Here is an 18,556-nt window from a genome sequence, read left to right as displayed (position 1 = left end):
GGATTGGTACAGCCGTGTATATCAGTGTGTTGAGCCAATTTTGAGGCAAATCAGTGACCGTAAAAAAATTGCTGGAGTACCCAATTGAAGATCCGAGGCTAGCGGGTGTAGTGCACTGACTAAATTTCTTATCTACAGCTGAGACACCACGTGCCCACTGAGGCTGACTAACTTCCGGCTTGTAGGAATTCGCGTACCGCCGCCGATTCCCCATTTCCCACGTGGTCCGTCAACAACCCGAGTCCAGCCTGGTTCTTTCACAAGAGCGAGATTCCGCTCCCCGTTTATTGGTACATAAAACACAACGCTACAAAAACCTCAATCTAAACTATAAATACACGCGACATTACACAAATATTTACAAAAGCACGTTAAGCCCAAAGCTAAACACAAAGAGGGCCCCCCCATGCCTCGTGTCCCGCGATTACCCTAGATCCGGTCGCCCTACACTTGCCTGGGCTCGGTAGCGTCCGAAGTTCTAAGAGGCCTCTCGCCCCCTGGCCTATCGAGTATACATCGATCGATGGGCGAGGAGGTTTCTCCTCGCCCTCCCTGGGGCGCCTGCAGCGCCATCCAGTGCTAGGAAAAAAAGCGGCATGTCGGGAGCCGAATTCGAGATCCCGATCAACCCCGCAGCGACACGACCATGTGATCATGTCTGAGGCGAGGCAGCTACATAGTTGCCTCGTGGCAGAGTGGTTTGATGGGCGTCCTCGTGAATGCACGGTGCGCCATAGGCTGTACAAACATACACACCACATTATTATTATTGATGCGGAGGGTATGAAAATCAACTCTTTTCGTTGTGTCTCTTGCACCCCACATGTGCAGACAGGATAGCTTTGAGAGAATCGTCTGCCAATGTCCCTGGGTTGCACACACCACTGGGTCAGGCAGCAGCTAGTACCATTTAGCCGACAGCAGCGGCAGTGGAAGCCGCAAAGACCCTTCTATTGACGCTCGAGATCTGCACCAGGCGGTGCCAGCTGCCTCCCAACATAGTGGTGTGTGGAATCGGAAAGGTCTGCTCATTTGAGTGAGTGCTGCAAGATTTTATTTTTGGTATTTCCTAAATTTCATATTTCCTAATTATGAATGCAATGGGCTGACATGTAAACTGGTAAATAAGAAATCATGCTAACTCACTTGTAAGCAGTTCTTTATTGCGCATTTAATTATTGAACTTATCACCGAGCCACAATTGCAACAAATAATGTGCGCTCAGCACTACTGAAAGCATGCATAGCCCAGCATTTTTCTCCAACTTTTTTGCGTTTCAAACTCAATCATCTTGTCTTTTAGACAGGAACGTAGCAACTGGGGAAGTCCCGTCAGACATTGCATGAACTGGACAGGGTGTGCACAATGTTTTGGGTTGGGTGTTCGTTTAGGATTTTATGACAGTAGCATTAGCAACATTGGTTTAAATAACCTCTTTATGCCACAGAACGAATCTCAGTAGGCTTCCTATTATCTCCGCAAGCTTTTGATATGCTGCCCGTTGATATGCTTTCTCAAATATTGCGTTTAGGAATGCCAGTTTTGTTCAACCTCCAGGGGAATATATTCCCAGTCATTGACACTGTTGTCCAACGCAGACAAGGAGACATGTTGGGCCGCCCGACCTGCCCCCCTTCTCTTCCTTCTCATCTCAATGCCTCTCTGAGCCTCTCGCCCAGGGACCCAAGAAAACTTTCCCAAAGGAATATTCAGTTCTATATAAGGGCAGTCTTGCAAGTTTGACGGAAATTTCGGGTACCGTATATATCTGGGAATTTATATGTCAATTATGATTTTTTTTCAAGATAACATTGAATTTGAGTGGCTTTGGCTGGGTTATCCCCTCCATCCATTTGCCGGTTTGTTGTGCGACCATCTGGCAACACTGAGGAGCACTCGTACAACTTTTTTCGGCAAAATCAATTTTCAATGCCGCCGTGAAAACTATGGAGGAAGGAACCAGTCAAATCGAAGCTTCTGAAAGTGCCGCTGCACCTTTGCGGAAAAAAGACTATAACAAGAAATACTGCAATGTCTGGAGATACAGACACCATGTCCAAGATACAGACTTACCATGACTAATATTAATTTGTCAAGTGCCGTGCACGAAATGGTGCTTACTATATGTCGTGTTCTATGTGTTTGAGTTTGAGAACTCTAGCTTGTGCTACAGCTTTTGTTTTGGACTGACTTTTATAAAAAGTGCTTAAGAAGTTATTAAAGCAGTATCATGTTCTGACGACGTGCATGACATCTAAAGAGAAGATAGCATACCTGCCAAGTTTGCAGAAACCAAATCCGGGAGAATTTCTAAGCAGGGGGAAAGGGAAGGGGGGAGGTAGCTAGTGTTTTGAAAAGAACTACTGACAACAAATTTGCGTAAAGACAACTTCATTACATTTATATATTGCACTGCTCATGCTCATGGGATTTTAGCCATCTGATGCAATGGCAAAAACTCATTCTTTAAGTGTGGGAGGGAGGGAGGAGGGGGGGGGGGGATTTGTGTTTTCCGGAAGATTTTTCTGTCAATCATACAACCGTACAAACTGCTCAAGATTTGGAAGTCTCCCGGCTAATACGGGAAACTTGGCAGGTATGAGATAGGGTTTCATTCGTTAGTTTGAATCTCCCGGCAACACTTTCCCTCACCAGATTTGCTTTGACCACTCTTTTGGCCCGATAAACTCATTTTGGCAAAACGTGCGCGAGGCCTAAAGACTACATAATATATCTCTCATCGTAAAAATGGAAGTGGTGCAGAAAACAATGAGTATTTAATATTATGTAATTATTTGGGCAAGCAATTCTGACATTCTGTGTTGGCAGCCTTGTCCAGGCGGCACGACCTTAGACTAGGCTTGAAAGGGGTACATGCTCCCACTGCAGCCATCTTGCCAACTCTTTGTAAGGCACATGCTTCTGCTGTATTTGGTTCCTTACGGTTCTGCTAGTTTCATCTTGCGTAGAGAGTTTGGGGGTCCAAGAGCTCGTGACCACTGGTAGCTTTGGTCTTGCGAAAGGAAAGCTCGACGAATCAGAGCGTGCTGGTAGCGTTACGAGAATAAACAATTTGTTGACTTCCATTTGTCCATGGCAAACGAAGGTTCTCACTTTTAAAGAGAAGCGTGGCACACTATGAATGGAGAGTTGCAATCTCAGTCGAAGGAGAATGAACGCTGCGTGAAACTCAGGGACTCTTATGCCGTCGACTCTAGATGGCACTAACAGGTAACGCCACAACATCCTCCATCTCTTGCATGCAAAGGCACATAAGATGGAGAATGCTACGGCCAAGGTGGCAGCTCCCGTCTCCGACTGTGAATATGTGTCGTTTGATAACTACGTTGTTGCCTCTGAACCGCAGAGCACGTCAGACGTTGCCACCGAGCTCGTTGGACGTGACAGCAGTTGCACGACGGCCAGATTCGAGGACGTGATTGTGGAGCTAGTTGCTTCTCACATGCACATTGATGCTCGTGGCTGCGCAGCGTCGAGTGCACCTGAGCTTCCTTTCGAGGCCGGGACTGGTGCAACAAGCTTTTTTTTCTACTCCAGATCAGTACTTATGCTGCATTGGCCAAAATGTGCCCGACAACTTTGAACCGGTGCTGTTAAGTATTGAGGGCAAATCGGCATTTCGTGGTATGACGTCTATAATTTGTTTGGCTTTTTACGGGGGAACTCCCCCAAACCGACAGAAAAACATTGAAAACAGTACCGAGAGAGTCATATAAGCGCTTAATTATAATTCCTCACAGGTATCATAGTTATCACAGTTGCACGAGCACAAGCGCGGAAGAACATTCTTGCGGAGTTATAAACTTGCAATCACCGCTCCGTAGGCATTTTTTGTTCGCAAATTGAGCGCAGGCAGAAGTCATTGGTCTGTGCACTGAACGCAAAAAACAGAAAAGTGGCAATGGCACGACAACTTTGCTGGGAGTGTCTTGCTTACAAAGCAGTTTCAGTTTCATGAGCAGTGCCACGCGCGACTATAAAAGTGAAACCGAGTATGGCAGATTTTTTTTTTCTTACTCTGGTAAGGTTAAAGAGCCGACTCTCGAATTGTTCGAGCAGTTTCCCACCCACCTGACGTCAGTGCAGGAGAGGCAGGGCACCCCGAGGAAGTTGCAGCGCACGAGGGGTAGCACCGTTGACCCCCGCTGGTCGTGCCCCTCCAGCCGGTTGGAGGAGGCACACTTGAAGAAGAAGTCGGCCAGGCGACCGCCACAGCCCTCTTGCTCGCAGCGGCCACCCAGGCGGCCGCGCTCCAGCACGTCCGGCCAGCACGAGGGCTCCTGGACGGGAAGCGCCGTAAGCTCTCACAACGTTCCTCCCGAGGGATGTCTAGTCGATGCCACGTTGGCGACGAGGCCCGGATTCTCTACGTCACGTGGCAAAGGCCAGCGTGGGGCACGGGTGGAGCACGAGGGCTGTGTCAGTGTTCGACTAGGAATTGCATTCAGGTGTCCAGGACCCAGACAAATGCTTATGCAAAATTTGTGCCCACCCAAAAAATGTTAGTTTGGAATGTGAATCATTCCTCCTTGTAGAAGGGTTTGCCTAAGCATAAAACTGCTTTTTCCCTTTTATACGGCACACATTCCCCCCCTTCCCAAAGCGCTTTTACCCATTTGGGACAGCCCCAAAAATGAGAGCAAGTTCTTAGGTTGCGATGCCAGATTTCGCAAGCTAAAGTAACAAAATCTGCTGCTTCTCGCTGAGAACAAACCTTTTGCAAAAACTTGCAAAAGCTTGGATGGTACCGCTTGCTTTGCAATTGGTCTATTGCAAAGTAAAAGCATGCATGCTCATGCAATGATGATAATAATAATATTAACCTTTCTTTTAACATGTGCCCAAACAGGTCAAGGCCTTCAGTTTAGAACTCAACAAATATAATGCAACTCTAAAAAAAAAAAACAGAAAAAAACGACACAGATACTGAACTATGCAATTAATATACTGCCGAGATTATGACAAAATGTTGTTATATCACAAAGTATTTTGTGATGCAATGATTTATATTTTAGTTATGACAATTTTTCCAAAATATTTTAAGGGGGCACACCCCCTAGGGGGGTCAACTTTTGAACCCTTGTCTTAAAATTAACGAAATTTACAGGGTAGGCTGGTGGTCATGCTAGAGGGTGTATAACAAAATTACAGGTCTGTCGGTTAAATGAGAAGGAAATAAGAGTAGCTTCTATCAGCAACACGCCTACGTTGTTTAGTTAATCTATCGTCAGAAAACTATTGCGATATTCAAGATTTTTATTTGCTAGATATGTAGCAGAATGCCTAGAGGGTGCGGCTATGGAACGTTTTTTCTAAAAAGTAATTCATTTTTATAAACTTTCTCTTCTGCAAAATTGGTAAACTTTTTCGTCTTCTGTGCCTTCGACAAAATGTCAACATTTTTTACAAAAGACATCCGTAAAGTGACAAAAAAGTTCCATAGCCGCACTCCTTATTAAATTTCAGTCAGGAAAAGGGAAGAATGAGCTTTCCTTTTTTTGCCATTATCAAACGATAGATTGACTAAAATGGAATTTATACCAAAAAGTGGAACGGAGAAAAATGTGTTCAAAGTGCTCCAAACCCTACCTTTTCTATAGCTTTGGTGGACAGAAAATAATTTATAAAAAATTAACTATACAGTGAAAATTAATGAAACTTTTTGGGAATTCTCTAGATGTTGGTGGATGTAAAGATGTCATTTTTCAAAATCAACTTTTTTTGCAGAAATTTTTTTTTCTGGGCAGTGTCTCCCCTTAAGGTAGAAGATGAGAGAAAAAGTGCATAGCCAATTGCTGGGCAATTGTGTTGCACGTGAAACATGTGGCATCTACGCCCTCTTCATCGGTTAGTTTAGCAACTGGCTTAGCGCGTGGCACGTACATTCGGAAGCTATTCCTGGAATGGAGATACCGGTGCTAACCCGGGTTTTGAAAACATGCGGCAGTGTCCAGTTGCTATCAGCCGGATGCAGAGAGGATGCCCCACAGGGCTTTCCCGTCAACCCCAACACATGGCAAATGTGTCGTGGCATGCTGGAAATAATTTAAATGGTCTCGTTTCGATGCCCACCTGGTGCAAATGCTTTTTTTACTGCCACTCAAAAAGCAACACTTCTATCCAGGCCACACTTTTGGGCTCCAGGAAATGCCCAACACTTAGCCAAAGAATGTGTGGATAGAAAAGCTGTGACTAGGCTAGTATGCGGTGGGGCGTGAAAACAGAAGGAGCTCTACAAGACAGGCAAATCTGTGATTCCATCAACAACCTTATACTAAAACGTTGTGCACTTATTCGTAATGATGCAAAAACTCTGCTTCTATTTCAGAACTTTCTGGGGCGGATAATATTTGGGCTTGTCTGAGGGATGAAATATGTGTTCTCCATTGTGAAGCAGGTTTGTGTTTCAATGGGGTTTGGATTGCTTTCATCGTGTCTCAAGCTTGTCGGCTTTGGAAAGAGGATGGGGAGGGGTTTGAATGGAGATATCACATATATCATCGAAAAAAAGATCATAAACCTTCATAAGAAAATATATACTGGGTATTTCAACAAAGACTTTAAGAAATTCCTAAAAAGGTCAAGAAAAATCTCCTTTCGGGAACAAACTGCCAGTCGTGGTGGACGTCGGGGATTCCAAGAAACATACTAATACGAAGAGCAAGTCGTCTGCTTCTTGTGCAGGAGTAGCAGTGAGGTCAGAACGACGCCGAGCTCTGATTGGCTTTGATTGAAAGGTTAGTGGGTAGACCTCAATGCTAAATGACTCGAGCTCTACCCACTGTCGAGTTTCCTAGGTTGGGGCGCCCATAACAGCTGTGAAATGAGCGACCATCCAGTCCAGGCTCCCAGGCAGAAAAAACGTTTTTTTGAGCCGTCCGCACGTGTCTCGTGCCACCCACGTCGCACATGGGTCACTCAACAATCACCACACCCACTATTTTTTTCAATCAGCCAATAAGAGCTCGGCGCTCTGACATCGTCGCAACACCTCTGCAACAAGCAGACAAACTTGCGCTCCGCATTGGCTAACTAATAACCTAAAATTTACGAAATAACTTTATAATCAAAGAAAATAAACAGACAGTTCCAATTAGAAACTTGATGGGTATCAAATAAAATCACTAAATAAGTCAATTTTAGAATCTATTTGGCCCATATGCACTTTGTTTTTCTGGGTCTGAAAAATGCACTCGATTTGGATGAGCCCAAATGGTTTTTTTGTTTATTATCATCCGTGTTTTCGCTCTGCCTGCCTTGCACCTGTAGCACAAGGGTTAGCTTTAGCACGCCACTGCGTGTTAGTTTTATGGATTTAGTGGTCGTCGACGATGCCCGTAGAGTTTCTAATTAGATCAAACACTAAATTTGAATTAATTCCTTCCTCCCCCCAGACTCCCACCTACCCTGTCCAGCAGAAAGCAGCCCTGGCCGCAGGTGGCGCACCTGACCCGGAGTTTGCCGGGCTCTACCCGTCCGCAGGGGCTCTTGCAGTACACGAAGAACAGGGTCTTGTCCACCTCTAGAAAACCCAGGCCCCTTCGCATGAGCCTCGGGACCATTTCTGATGCGTGGGGAGATTCCAAACACGCCGGTCCAAAACGCATTCCAGGCGATGTATCACGGCCAAAGAATTGCCTACACGAACCAATGTTGCCTGCCGTGCGGCCCCGAACTGCATGCCAGTCTCTCCTACCATCGGAAAACACGTAAAGACTCTTAGTTGGAATATAAGATTGCGAAACTTTTTCGCGTGAAGACATCTCCAGCCGTGACATCGGAGTAAATCTATAGAACCGACGTGACAAAAATGGGAAATGGAAGTGCTACGTCGTCGCCTTTGAGCATATTCATTGTTTTCTGCATGTGGTAAACCAACGTTTTACTTTTGCTAAAATTTGTATGGGTCCTAAATTGTGTGCACCTCTTCCACAAATAAGTCTTAAATGGTAGGTGTTATATTTTTAAGGTTCGTGTTTATTCTCCTTTCAATGTTTTATTTGGCCAGAGGCATTTTAGAAAAAGATCCAATGTTTTGCCACAAAAAAAAAAAGAGCTAGTTGTCTTTTGAAAACTTTGGTGGCTTACAAGTCAAACCGACGAATAGTTTAAACTGTAGCTCAAAAATCTTGTTATAACTCCCATTCTGCCGTAATTTCTTGACAGATAGCCCAGCTGAAAGCAAGAGAAAACAATTTTTTTATAATGAGGAGCGGGCTAATTTTTGGTGAGCAATCAAGAACATTTTTAACAATGATACTTTTATATTCTGAGACCTACCAACCTCACATCAGTGGAACATAGAAAACTATCCTTCCCAGTTTACAATGTTCACTTCTGTCTCGCTGTGGCAGAATAACACCAGTGCTGCTGAGGCCACCATGGGCCAGAGCCCTGCAATTAGTAGAGGTGGGCCCTCTTTTTGAAAGGATAGAAAATCGTGCCAAAAATAGGGGTGGGTTATTTTTCGGGGGTGGGATTTTACGTTAGATGCATTTGGTGTGTGCTACCCACACTCGCTGAAGTGGCAGGCGCTGGGTTCTTTTTATTGCACACTGGACGGTTGCTTTTTGCTAACATTGAAATGGTGTAATATATGCCACACATAGGTGAAGGATTTATCTAAACCACCAAAGGACTCTTTGATGTGAAGTCAGTTGGGAGCAATAAACCTTCTTCAAACTACTGGCCCGTCGGCAAGGACTCCGACCCACCAGCCAGGGATCTGAAGGGCATTATATTATCCCAGAGCCACCGAGATGGCATTCCTGTCTGTTCAGAAAACCGTCCTAACCTCGCAAGCCATTCCCGAAATGCACGGCGACCCCACTTACGGTAATCCCACGTATGGCACATGACACAAAGAGAAGTTGTTTGTGCTGGTTTAGCATTTGCCATTTCGGAATGAATGATGACAAAACAGGGTATGCATAAAGTTTCTTCTGTGTTCTGTTTCCTTTGTGTTAATTCTGAGAGTAGCAGGATGCATGCAAGTCGGTCTGAGCGTACGTCAGCTTGGCCCTCTGCTGCTTGCGCCCTGCAATGCAACGCCCTGAGGGATTTTCCGTAAAGGTCCATCAACCGTGAAAGCGATCCTCGGTTGCACAATATCTTTTGTAAAAAAAAAGAAATTACAGCTGAGCAACTAGAGGGAACCTTGCGGCAATGTAACGTGAGACAAGGACAGCCAAAGAAGGGCCCGTCGAAGCAAGGCCACATTGATGGGTCAAGCTTGGGGAGGGGGCGATGGGAATTTGGTTGGGGGAGGGGACGTCACAAACGGATGTGAAGTTATGGGCAAATAAAGCATTGCCCAGACCTGCTTTCTTGACCCAATAATTGCCATTTCAGCAAAAACTAAACACTTCTTCCTAAATGAAGCTATGCTGCATTTTCCATAAAAAAAGATGCCCTCAGGAGGCTTAGGGGAGACAGTCGCTGCCGCTAAGGTCCCTATATATTGAAAGGTAGCGCAAACTATTGTCTGAAATGGAAAAGGGAACTGCCCCTATGCCCTTTCCCTCAAAACTTTCGCTTTCCCATCCCCTCCACTGGATTGGGCGCGACACGTGACCGTTGCCTTCTCATGATCCCCATGCGATTTGGTGGTCTGCTCTGAACCGGCGCCATTTTCGTGCCAAGTAGGGCAGTGACTCCGTTGCTTACGGCCCGGCCATGTTTGTTTGTTTTGTTTTTTGTACCACGACCTGTGCAGGAATGCAATGTCATCTTACTGCACTGTGGATTGTATGAACAGCATTGCAAAAGGGAAGAAGCTTTTTATCGTCCCGACAGAAAAAGAAAATCTTCAGCGACGAAGACAATGACTCCGCCGGATCGGTCGGAAAAGTTTCGACTGCCTCTGAGGGAAAGCAGTGTATTTGATGGGAAGTTAAGTGCGCAAGGCGCGCAAATAGCAGACGTCGTATATTCCTCCGTGCGCATGTAAAGATTGTATTGCAGGTTGTTATCGACATTTATAAAAAGTGTACCAAGTAAATCAAGTTCCTGGTTCGGCAAAACTATCGGAAATGCTAAAAATGACCAAAAAGTCCTGGGTTTACATTACACACAATGCGCTGTCTTTTATTTGCCCAACTCGAGTGATGCCGAGTCTGCAAATGTTCAAGATACTAAAAAAAGTTTTAGTAGAGTGTACGCTAAGGATTGCGGGCCTTGGGGACACGTGCACATGTTTAAAAGTTGAAAATTTACCCATGCAGACTATCTATGGGCGCGGACTATACAAGGATTTCTTTTTTTTCTAGATTGTTCACTGTGACAAGACGCAAAGAATTTTATCAATAATAGAGTATAGTTATGTTGATTTATGCATGATACAAGCTTTTCTTGTGAGCTATACAGCAGGCATTTGTCAAGGAGTGCTCCGTATGATCATTTTTACGCTTAGACTAGGCACTGAGTGCAGACTGTGCACGACGTGCGGACTATGCACCGAGTGCGGACTATCTAGGCAAAAACTTTTATTTTTTATACCGAATTTGCCTCTGCGGACTATGCACCGGGTGCGGATTATAGTACGGAAAATACGCCACTCGAAACTGCGTTGGCCTTTTTTTTTTTAAATCGTCCGGATTCAGCGGAATTGGAGAAGGCTTGTCTTTACACCTGGGCGACTCCAACTCTGCTCGCGCTATTACATTTGCCGATCGAGACATCTTCCTGTGCTTTACAGCTCCAATAAATGTGCACAGACGCTAGTTACTTTACATTAGAAAACAACTGTTTTCATATTTCAAAAAAAAAAAAAAAAAGATTCTCCATTTGCAATAGCAAGCAAGTACGGCCCGGTACACATGGCTGTGCCGGGCGGTATTTGTTTGCTGGATTCTGTTCCACTGTAGGAACAGAAAAGCAAAAGGAAACATGTGAGTGCCCCGAGAGCACACTATATACACCTTTCCAAAAAAACGCTCCTAGGCCGTCGCCATGTTGCTGATGCTGATGCGGCTGGTGCGACTCTCGCGCCCTCTATCAGCTAGAAATTTTCTGCCACTCTCTTGGACTGTGAAGACCCGCTCAGCGCGGTTCTCTACTTACGTATTTGCGGTTTTGCATTCAACGTTTTCTCGCCCCTTTTGAAAGTTTCCACTTCATTTTTTTTATGCGTGCTGTGTACCCTTTCTGTGTTATCTTCCATTGTGAGAAATAAGGCTGGTAAGTGCCTGCCATTCAAGCTTTTCTGCTTTACATTCATGGGAAATGAAGGAGGTGAAGGACGTCGAATGACCCTCGACGCGATTTTGCGAACACCCTGTTCTCTCCCCTCTTACAGATAATTCGCGTAAAATTCTCAGTCCTCTCCAAAAATAGTTGTCCGGGTTGGGGTGGGAAACGGGTCAGTCGTGTTCGTTCCTTTGCCTTGGTGCGGTTGTGAAAAAAGGAAGCTCTCCCCAAAACGTGCCCCAAAACAAAGTCATCTCGGATTCCATCCGATCGTCAAGATGTGACTGTCGTGGACTGTGACTGTGTTATTTGAGATCTTTCTCTAATAAATTCTTTTCGGATAACGCTGCATTGTGTGGTACGTACGATATATTGATTGAATGTTAACAATTCCTCAATTGCATATCCGTGTCCTGTCTATCGGTAAACACGTTATTTGTGAGCATGAAAAATGCAAGCCTTTCGGCCCTCTTCTGTTGTAATTTATTTTTGAGAGCAAAGCGCTTTGTCGTTTCACATGCAGCGAATCCCGCGGCGCCGTCAAAACTTATCGTAAGAAAAAACACAAATAACTAGAACTATACATTCCAGTCGCATTCATTCTTTTTTGTTCTTTCAAATGCGGTACAATGCTTCCTCAATGTCCTCGGGAAAATACATGTACTATGAAACACAAAATATAACGGGAAAAGACGAGAATTTAGCCGCTAGCAGCGTTTGAAACTGCGCCTACGCAGGCTGCGCCTTTGAAATCACAGTCCAGTAGGTTAGGGTTAGGAGGGACGCCGGTGAGAGTCCAGCCTCAAACTCAGTGACTGGGCTCGAAAATGGTTTGTTGCCCCTGGGGTCGAGTGTTTTTTTTGGAAAGGTGTATAATCTTACGTTGCGTCACCCTTGATTAGCAGCTCCCATGTTAGCTTGAAGGTTTTGAACGCGGGAATCGCGCACTGTTACAAGCTGCGAGCGCGCCACTTTCATTCCTGGTTGACATCTGTGGGGTCGATTGGTCAGTGTCTGAGTGGAGTATTTCGTTTCCATGCTCACCTTACATTTGCGGTGTCCTTTGAGTGTGCAGCTTCGCTCGTGATTCTGTTGTATACAAGCGATCTCAGATTACACCTTTGTGGTTCGCTGCTCTCATCCTAAGTATACCCAACCGAAACTTGGAGCAACAGACATTTGCCCTGTTTTTGTCAGTTTCTAGCATACAATCGCCGTGTCGCTTAAACTGCTAAAGCTGTTCACCTTGCAATATGCAATCTACAGAGCGGATTTACATTCCAACTTGTACGCGACGTAGGCTGCGTGTGATGTAATAATAAACGTAATGAAACAGATCATTTGCAACCTTTTTTTTTCTTCCCATTTTACGTTTTAGAATGTAAATTTAGAGAATGGTTCCATCTACTGCATGCAAACTAAAATTGTTTTTTGCGTTTTCGGTGGCAATAAGATTTTTAGTGCGAAATTTGTTGCGCTTGTGTAAACCCTAAAAGCAGTGTCAACTTGTCGTTCGATCGTGTTTGTCATGTGGAAGCACCAGGTACGTTGGCATTGCATGTTCGGGTGCCTCCTATTGAATTCTGTCTTAACCATATTTTCCAGTTGGATTTGCGTTCTACAGAGCGGTTTCCATTCGACAATTGTATGCGGCATAGGCTTTGTGCAATGTATTAATTAACCTATGGATAATTAATGCATCATAACTCCACTCACCGCAAAGCTATCAGGGCGGTGAAAGCTATGTGCTGATTCCGCCAGTCAACCGTCGGTCTTGCACCCATCATCATGCTCTTTACGCACACACTCGAGCAAAGAGCAAGGTCAGACAGTAAAAGGCAAGCAATGATTTGGACCGACAAACACGCAGTTGCATCGCCATGGCAGCTTAGTGGAGAACCAAGTCGTAAAGGATTTCGAAACAGGCGGACTTCTTTGCGATGATTACTCAACGCCAGCTGGTCACGGACCTCATGCCGGACTTGCTGGTCAACAAGGACTTCCCCGACTTGGATGTGCGTTAACAAGGTTTCACAAGTGAGATCATGTTGAAGTATGGTTGTAGTGCTCTACTAACATCCTACCACTCAGGAATTTTTGGTAAGTTACGTTTTCTTAGTGCAAAAAAAATCAGCGGGTCTAGATAAAATACTGCATGATTTTTTTTAAAGCGATATGCAGAGTGGCTGTCTGATTATCTTAAAATTATATTTGACAGATTATCACAGACACATCCAGCCCACTCAAAATTGGTGAAAAAAGAAACTGTCGGGCCGTGTCTTGGGGCAACTGTTGAAACCGTGTCGTCATAAGTACGGTTTAAGTTTTGTGTATTAGGTTAAGAGGCTTGCCTCTACAGGCTTCCCCTTGGAAGTTCTTGTGTGCATTGCAGAGTCCCTCGTGAGAATGTTTAAGAGGTATACTAGAAAAAAACCAAGACCATGGCTTATCCCACCGAATCAAGCGCGTTGCCAATAAGTTTAATGTGCCAGTCGTCTTCTCGGCACCATCTAAGCTGTGTCGCCTCTGTGAGTAGAGAGGGACGCCGTTCAGTGTGACACCAAACATCGCACCCGATACATTGCATGTGCAAACGGGGTTGTGCACCAGATCCCTCTGCCCCGCGGCAGGCTGTATATTGACCAGACGGGCAGATGCGTATATACAAGGGTGAGGGAACATTTTCTTTCTCTGCGTTCTCCCTCGGGGAATGGTCCAATGTACCAGGTGTGGCTGCTTGCCGTCATTCCATGACATTAAGATTTTGTTTTAACACAAAAACGAGACTGCGAGAGAGATAGGTGAAGCATATTTTATGGCGACTCATGGAGCAAACGCATGTGCAAGCGCTCCTTCCATTGCCCTCGTAGGTGACGAAGTAGATTTCCTTAAAAAGTGTGACAGGTTTGTGTGACTGTATGTAGGCGTGGCTGATGCCGCATGTTATCGGTTTGCTTTTTCTGTTATCTTCCCTCCCCCTTTTCATGTTTATTTCTGTTTTTGCGCAGCAATAAACTCTCAGTAGTAAGTGAGTGCCCCGTCTGCGTGTTTCCTCATCCCATGTTTTTTAGCGCTGTTCTTAGCAAACGAGTATGAACCACGACACAAGGGTGTCTCTCTCAAGATTGAATAAACATGTAGGACGATGATGACACAACCGCATCTTGTGAAAGATGTAATTGTGCACGCTCTTGGTCCATCAATGTCTCTCACCTGCCATGCTTGCAAGACGCTCCTCTTCAGTCAGCTGTGCCTTGGCCAGGTCTCCTCCCAAAGGGGCGCAGCACATCTCGGCACTCACGACCGGCTCTGCACCGGGCGTGGCGCCAGTCGCCGACCGCACGGCGTGGACGGTCGTGTACTCCTCGATGTTGCAGTCCTGCGTCCAACACAAGGTCACTTGGACATGTCCTAGGTGACGTCCCTGAAGCCGAGACAATGGAAGGGACGTCAAGACATGCAAAGACGAGACAGCGGTCCCCATTTCTATGCATCTTTGTTTCCCTTCCCTGTCTCGGGTTCAGCCATGCCCAGTATTCCCCAGCTTGCTTGCGCGCTCACTCTTCAGCAATACGAGGCCGTATTGCTGAATTTCTTATGTCACCAGCAGAGGACACTGCGGCGCACAGATTACACGGCCCTTGTGCGTGTGTTTTGGTAAGGGACATAGGAAGTCCAGCCTTATGGTTTTGTCATCCAGGAAGTGTTAGAAAGCAAAACCATGTACAGACCGTGCTTTTGCGGGCCTCTACATGATTTTGTATTAGTTTACTGCGCAATAAAATGTATTATCATTATATTGAGCCCGTACGTAATGACGTCACATGGCGCTGTGCTCCAAACAAATCTTGCTATGGACAAAGATATGTGTTTTTTTGTAAGCATTGTGTCTTCTGAATATTAATCATGAAGACTTTTTCTGATGTCTCAGTGCCAAAAATCAATTATAAAAGCCCGTAATAAAGTTTCCCAACCGGTTTGCCTTGCTAGCAGATGACGCGATGGCTCCTCGGGCTCAATGTTTTAGAGTGCAGCTCTTAGGCGCCCGTTTCCGGCTTGAGCTGCGCCGGCGTAACCGTAACGCGTCGGCCTAACGCGTCAGCATCACTGTCGACGGATTTGCGCAGTGCATTATGGGAAACGCCCCATAATGCAACATGCGCAGCACCGCGGTGCATTATGGGACGTTTCCCTTAATGCACCACGCGGGAGGGAGGAGCAGGAGGGGGGAGGAGGAGGACGGAAAATAAAGGAGGAAGAGGAGGGGAGAAGAAGAGGAGCACGGGAGAAATAGATGAGAAGGGAGGAGAGGGTATGGATGAGGAGGAGGGGCATACTGTCCCCTCCCCTCCTCCTCCTCAAGAGCTGCGCTCTAATTCGGCATTACAGGGAGTTGTAGAAGTCTTTCATCTTTTTTTTTTTTTTTTATAGAGAGTATGCAACTCGTTAAATTAAGTTGGGGATGAGTGATGATTCTCGGGGTTAACTTCCTGCGAGATATTGGAAGCAAAGGGGGCATGTGCACAAGTTTGATCAACACTCAAGGGGAGCGAGCGCACGAACGCACACCCACGGCGGTTCCGCATTATTTGAGAAGGATGAAAACACTGTGAAGCAAATCATGTACGACGACGACGTGAAGTGTATCAACGTCGAAGTGCAGACCAGCCAACGAGGCCAGCACATGTTTCAAGGAGTTCCGACATCACAGTTGCTTCAGTGCACATTTGTGAGATCAAATGATCTCTCCGTAACAGATATATCCAGCTCTTTTGCTATTTGGGGTCTTTCTGAAAACAGAATCAGCAGGATTCTTTTTCAGTACGAGGTTTACAAGCAGGTATGACACACACACCCAAATATAATGTTTCCTGCAAAATATTAAAGGGGTCCTGATGCTGCTTTTGTATCATGCATTAAACAGAACCTTTTCATGCTGTATTTTTAGCAGATCTCCATACATGTAATGATTTTCATCAGACGGTATCCCGTATCGCACAGAAATAAAATTAATTTTCATAAACCTGACGAGTTTTCTTAGACCTGCTAAAAACCCATTAAATACAAGTTAAAAATCATAGCATTTTGGAAACGATTCAAGCTGTTCCAGTCGGCATCCTTCAGTCACTTTGTATGTGTTTGTCGTCTGCAGCAGGCATCTCGAGATGCCTCGAGGAGCGGAAGTTTCCGTCTCAAATATTTCAGAAAGAGCCGTCACTCGGCAAACTTCTGTCGTGGCAAGTGTGAAATATAAGCTTCCTATATTTTTTTTTTTTAGACGTTTAAATTCTATGTTTGACTTTTTAACAATGGTTCTTTTGGAGTGAAATCCAGCACCATGTATTCGTCCATAGCAACACCCCTAGCAATGGTTCGTTTGGAGCAGTGGCGTCACACTTACGGGGTCGATTCCTCCGAAAGACCCCTTCCTGAGGCAAGAACGTATGACGACCGATTCGAAGCCACTTTGTACGAAGGACAAACCTCTTCTTCCTTAAATCGTTTGGAGGGCGATGGTTAAGTATGATTGTGCTGTACAAGCGTCCACATAATTAATGCTGATTTACGGTGAAATGTCCAATGTCAGAAAGCCCTAAACGTCTGATGCTGCCCGAAGCCCTGCACCTGACGTAGTACAGTAAACTCTCACTTGAGCGAACTTCAAGGGACCCAAGGAAATAATTTACTTAACTGAAAGTTAACTAAACTGAATATATTCACTAGAACACAGAACAGCATAGGGCAGAGCACAGATTGAGTCGAAAGTGTGAAATGCAATTTATGGAGTCGTGTACATCAATATATACGAAGTGCATAACAGTTACAATGCTGCCTTTCTCTTTTTGAAAAAAAAAAATCTGCAATTTTTTTTTGCACCGGAGCTCTTAAAGCGCATGAAGTAACAGAGCTGTCCAGAGAGTCTATGTTTTTCTGCACTTCCTCTGGCACAGCTTGTTGCGGTGATGAAGTCAAACTGCACAACATTGTCCATGTCCACTGGCTCGAAATGTCCCGTGCAGAGTCGTTCCTGTTGGGATAGGATGCAGTCTCTCCTTCAAGCTTCGACTTTTGCTTCACTATCGTTGACAATGGAATCCCGTAGTCCTTTGCAACGCCCACTTGCCTTTGACCGTTGTCCAGACACTAAAGGATTTTGAGCTTGTCTGATAGAGACCTAACCGCTTCCACTTCATCATACTCGTCACGGAAGGGGGTGCACAAACTGCCGTCCTGCCGTTGTTACCCAAAACTAACATGCCCGAACGGAACCAATGACAACAAAAAGACAGACCCACCACGTGGTTCGTTTTCCTCTACCGCACCGCGGCTTTGCCTCAGCGGCGCTGTAAACGCCAGCGATGATACGCCACCGCTGCAGAGGTGACGGGGTGGCGGGCATCGGCTATGCCAGCACTGCAGAGCACAAAACTTTATTGAACCGATTGCAAAAATAATCATGGGTGCGCCGATCAAGTTCGTTGAACTAAAATATTCGCCATTCCGCAATTCATTTTTCCTTTAACTGAAACATTTTTGTGTAGAATGCATAGGAAAACCTCCGGGGATTTTTTTAAAGTTTGTCATTCTGAAATATTCGTTAAGCCGACATTCGCCCAAGTGAGAGTTTATTGTACATGGCCCATGATGGACACCAACTGGTACATGAAGCAATAAATAGTTTTATAATTAAAATTTTTTTATCAAACTTTACATGAGAAAGAAAAAGACGCTTTTGGAGAGCTTTCCATACACAAAAGAGAACACATATGGTGTTCTTTCAACATACTAAAACTTGAGACTGAGGCAAAAAGGGGGACAAAAAACAATGCCTCACTGAATTTCATGTCAACTTTTTTAACTACTGTAATATAAAACTAATGTGGTAAAAGCTTTGTATGTACCCTTGTCTAGGAGTGAAGCTTTTATTATATTAATACAGCCATGTCCTTACTGTGCTCTCCCCTAAAAATCTGCGTTTTTGGCCGAATATTCAGCTATTTGAATGTACGCTCAGTTCAAGGTTACCCTTAATCGTCGACCAGATACTTACACTAAAGCCTGCCATTATTATGTGTTAACTTAGGCTGTGATCTCTCTGTGAAAGTTCTAACCAGTGCTTGAACTCAAAACACATATTCTAGATATGATTTGTGTGTGACGATCTGATAGCAACCATGCTCTATGATCACGGGTGACTAAGCTTAGCTCTAATCGCATAGTGAGGTATTTCTTTTTTCTGTGTGACGAACTGATAATAGCCTACAGTCTTGAGATATTTGTGTGTGTGACAATCATATGACAATGACCGTACGATATCACAAGTAACCAAGTGAGCAAACCTTCCGAC

General features: G+C 45.0%; 1 protein-coding gene across 1 annotated transcript in view; it reads right to left on the bottom strand.

Moving 5' to 3' along the window:
- The window catches only part of LOC8041305 (E3 ubiquitin-protein ligase parkin), a 42,422-nt gene that overhangs the window by 21,205 nt on the left and 2,661 nt on the right, over positions 1-18,556 (bottom strand). Inside the window, exons 2-4 of the mRNA XM_029975345.4 lie at positions 14,422-14,587; positions 7,428-7,543; positions 4,093-4,301 (exon numbers count right to left, since the gene is read on the bottom strand). Coding sequence (XP_029831205.3) covers positions 4,093-4,301; positions 7,428-7,543; positions 14,422-14,587 — 491 coding nt within the window. The remainder of the gene's footprint in view (positions 1-4,092; positions 4,302-7,427; positions 7,544-14,421; positions 14,588-18,556) is intronic.

This window comes from Ixodes scapularis, unplaced genomic scaffold, assembly GCF_016920785.2.
Source record: "Ixodes scapularis isolate PalLabHiFi unplaced genomic scaffold, ASM1692078v2 PGA_scaffold9__187_contigs__length_104089568, whole genome shotgun sequence".
In the NCBI taxonomy this organism is placed as follows: Eukaryota; Metazoa; Arthropoda; class Arachnida; order Ixodida; family Ixodidae; genus Ixodes; species Ixodes scapularis.
The sequence above is the reverse complement of the archived record's forward strand: the minus strand, read 5'-3'. Positions and strand labels throughout refer to the sequence as shown.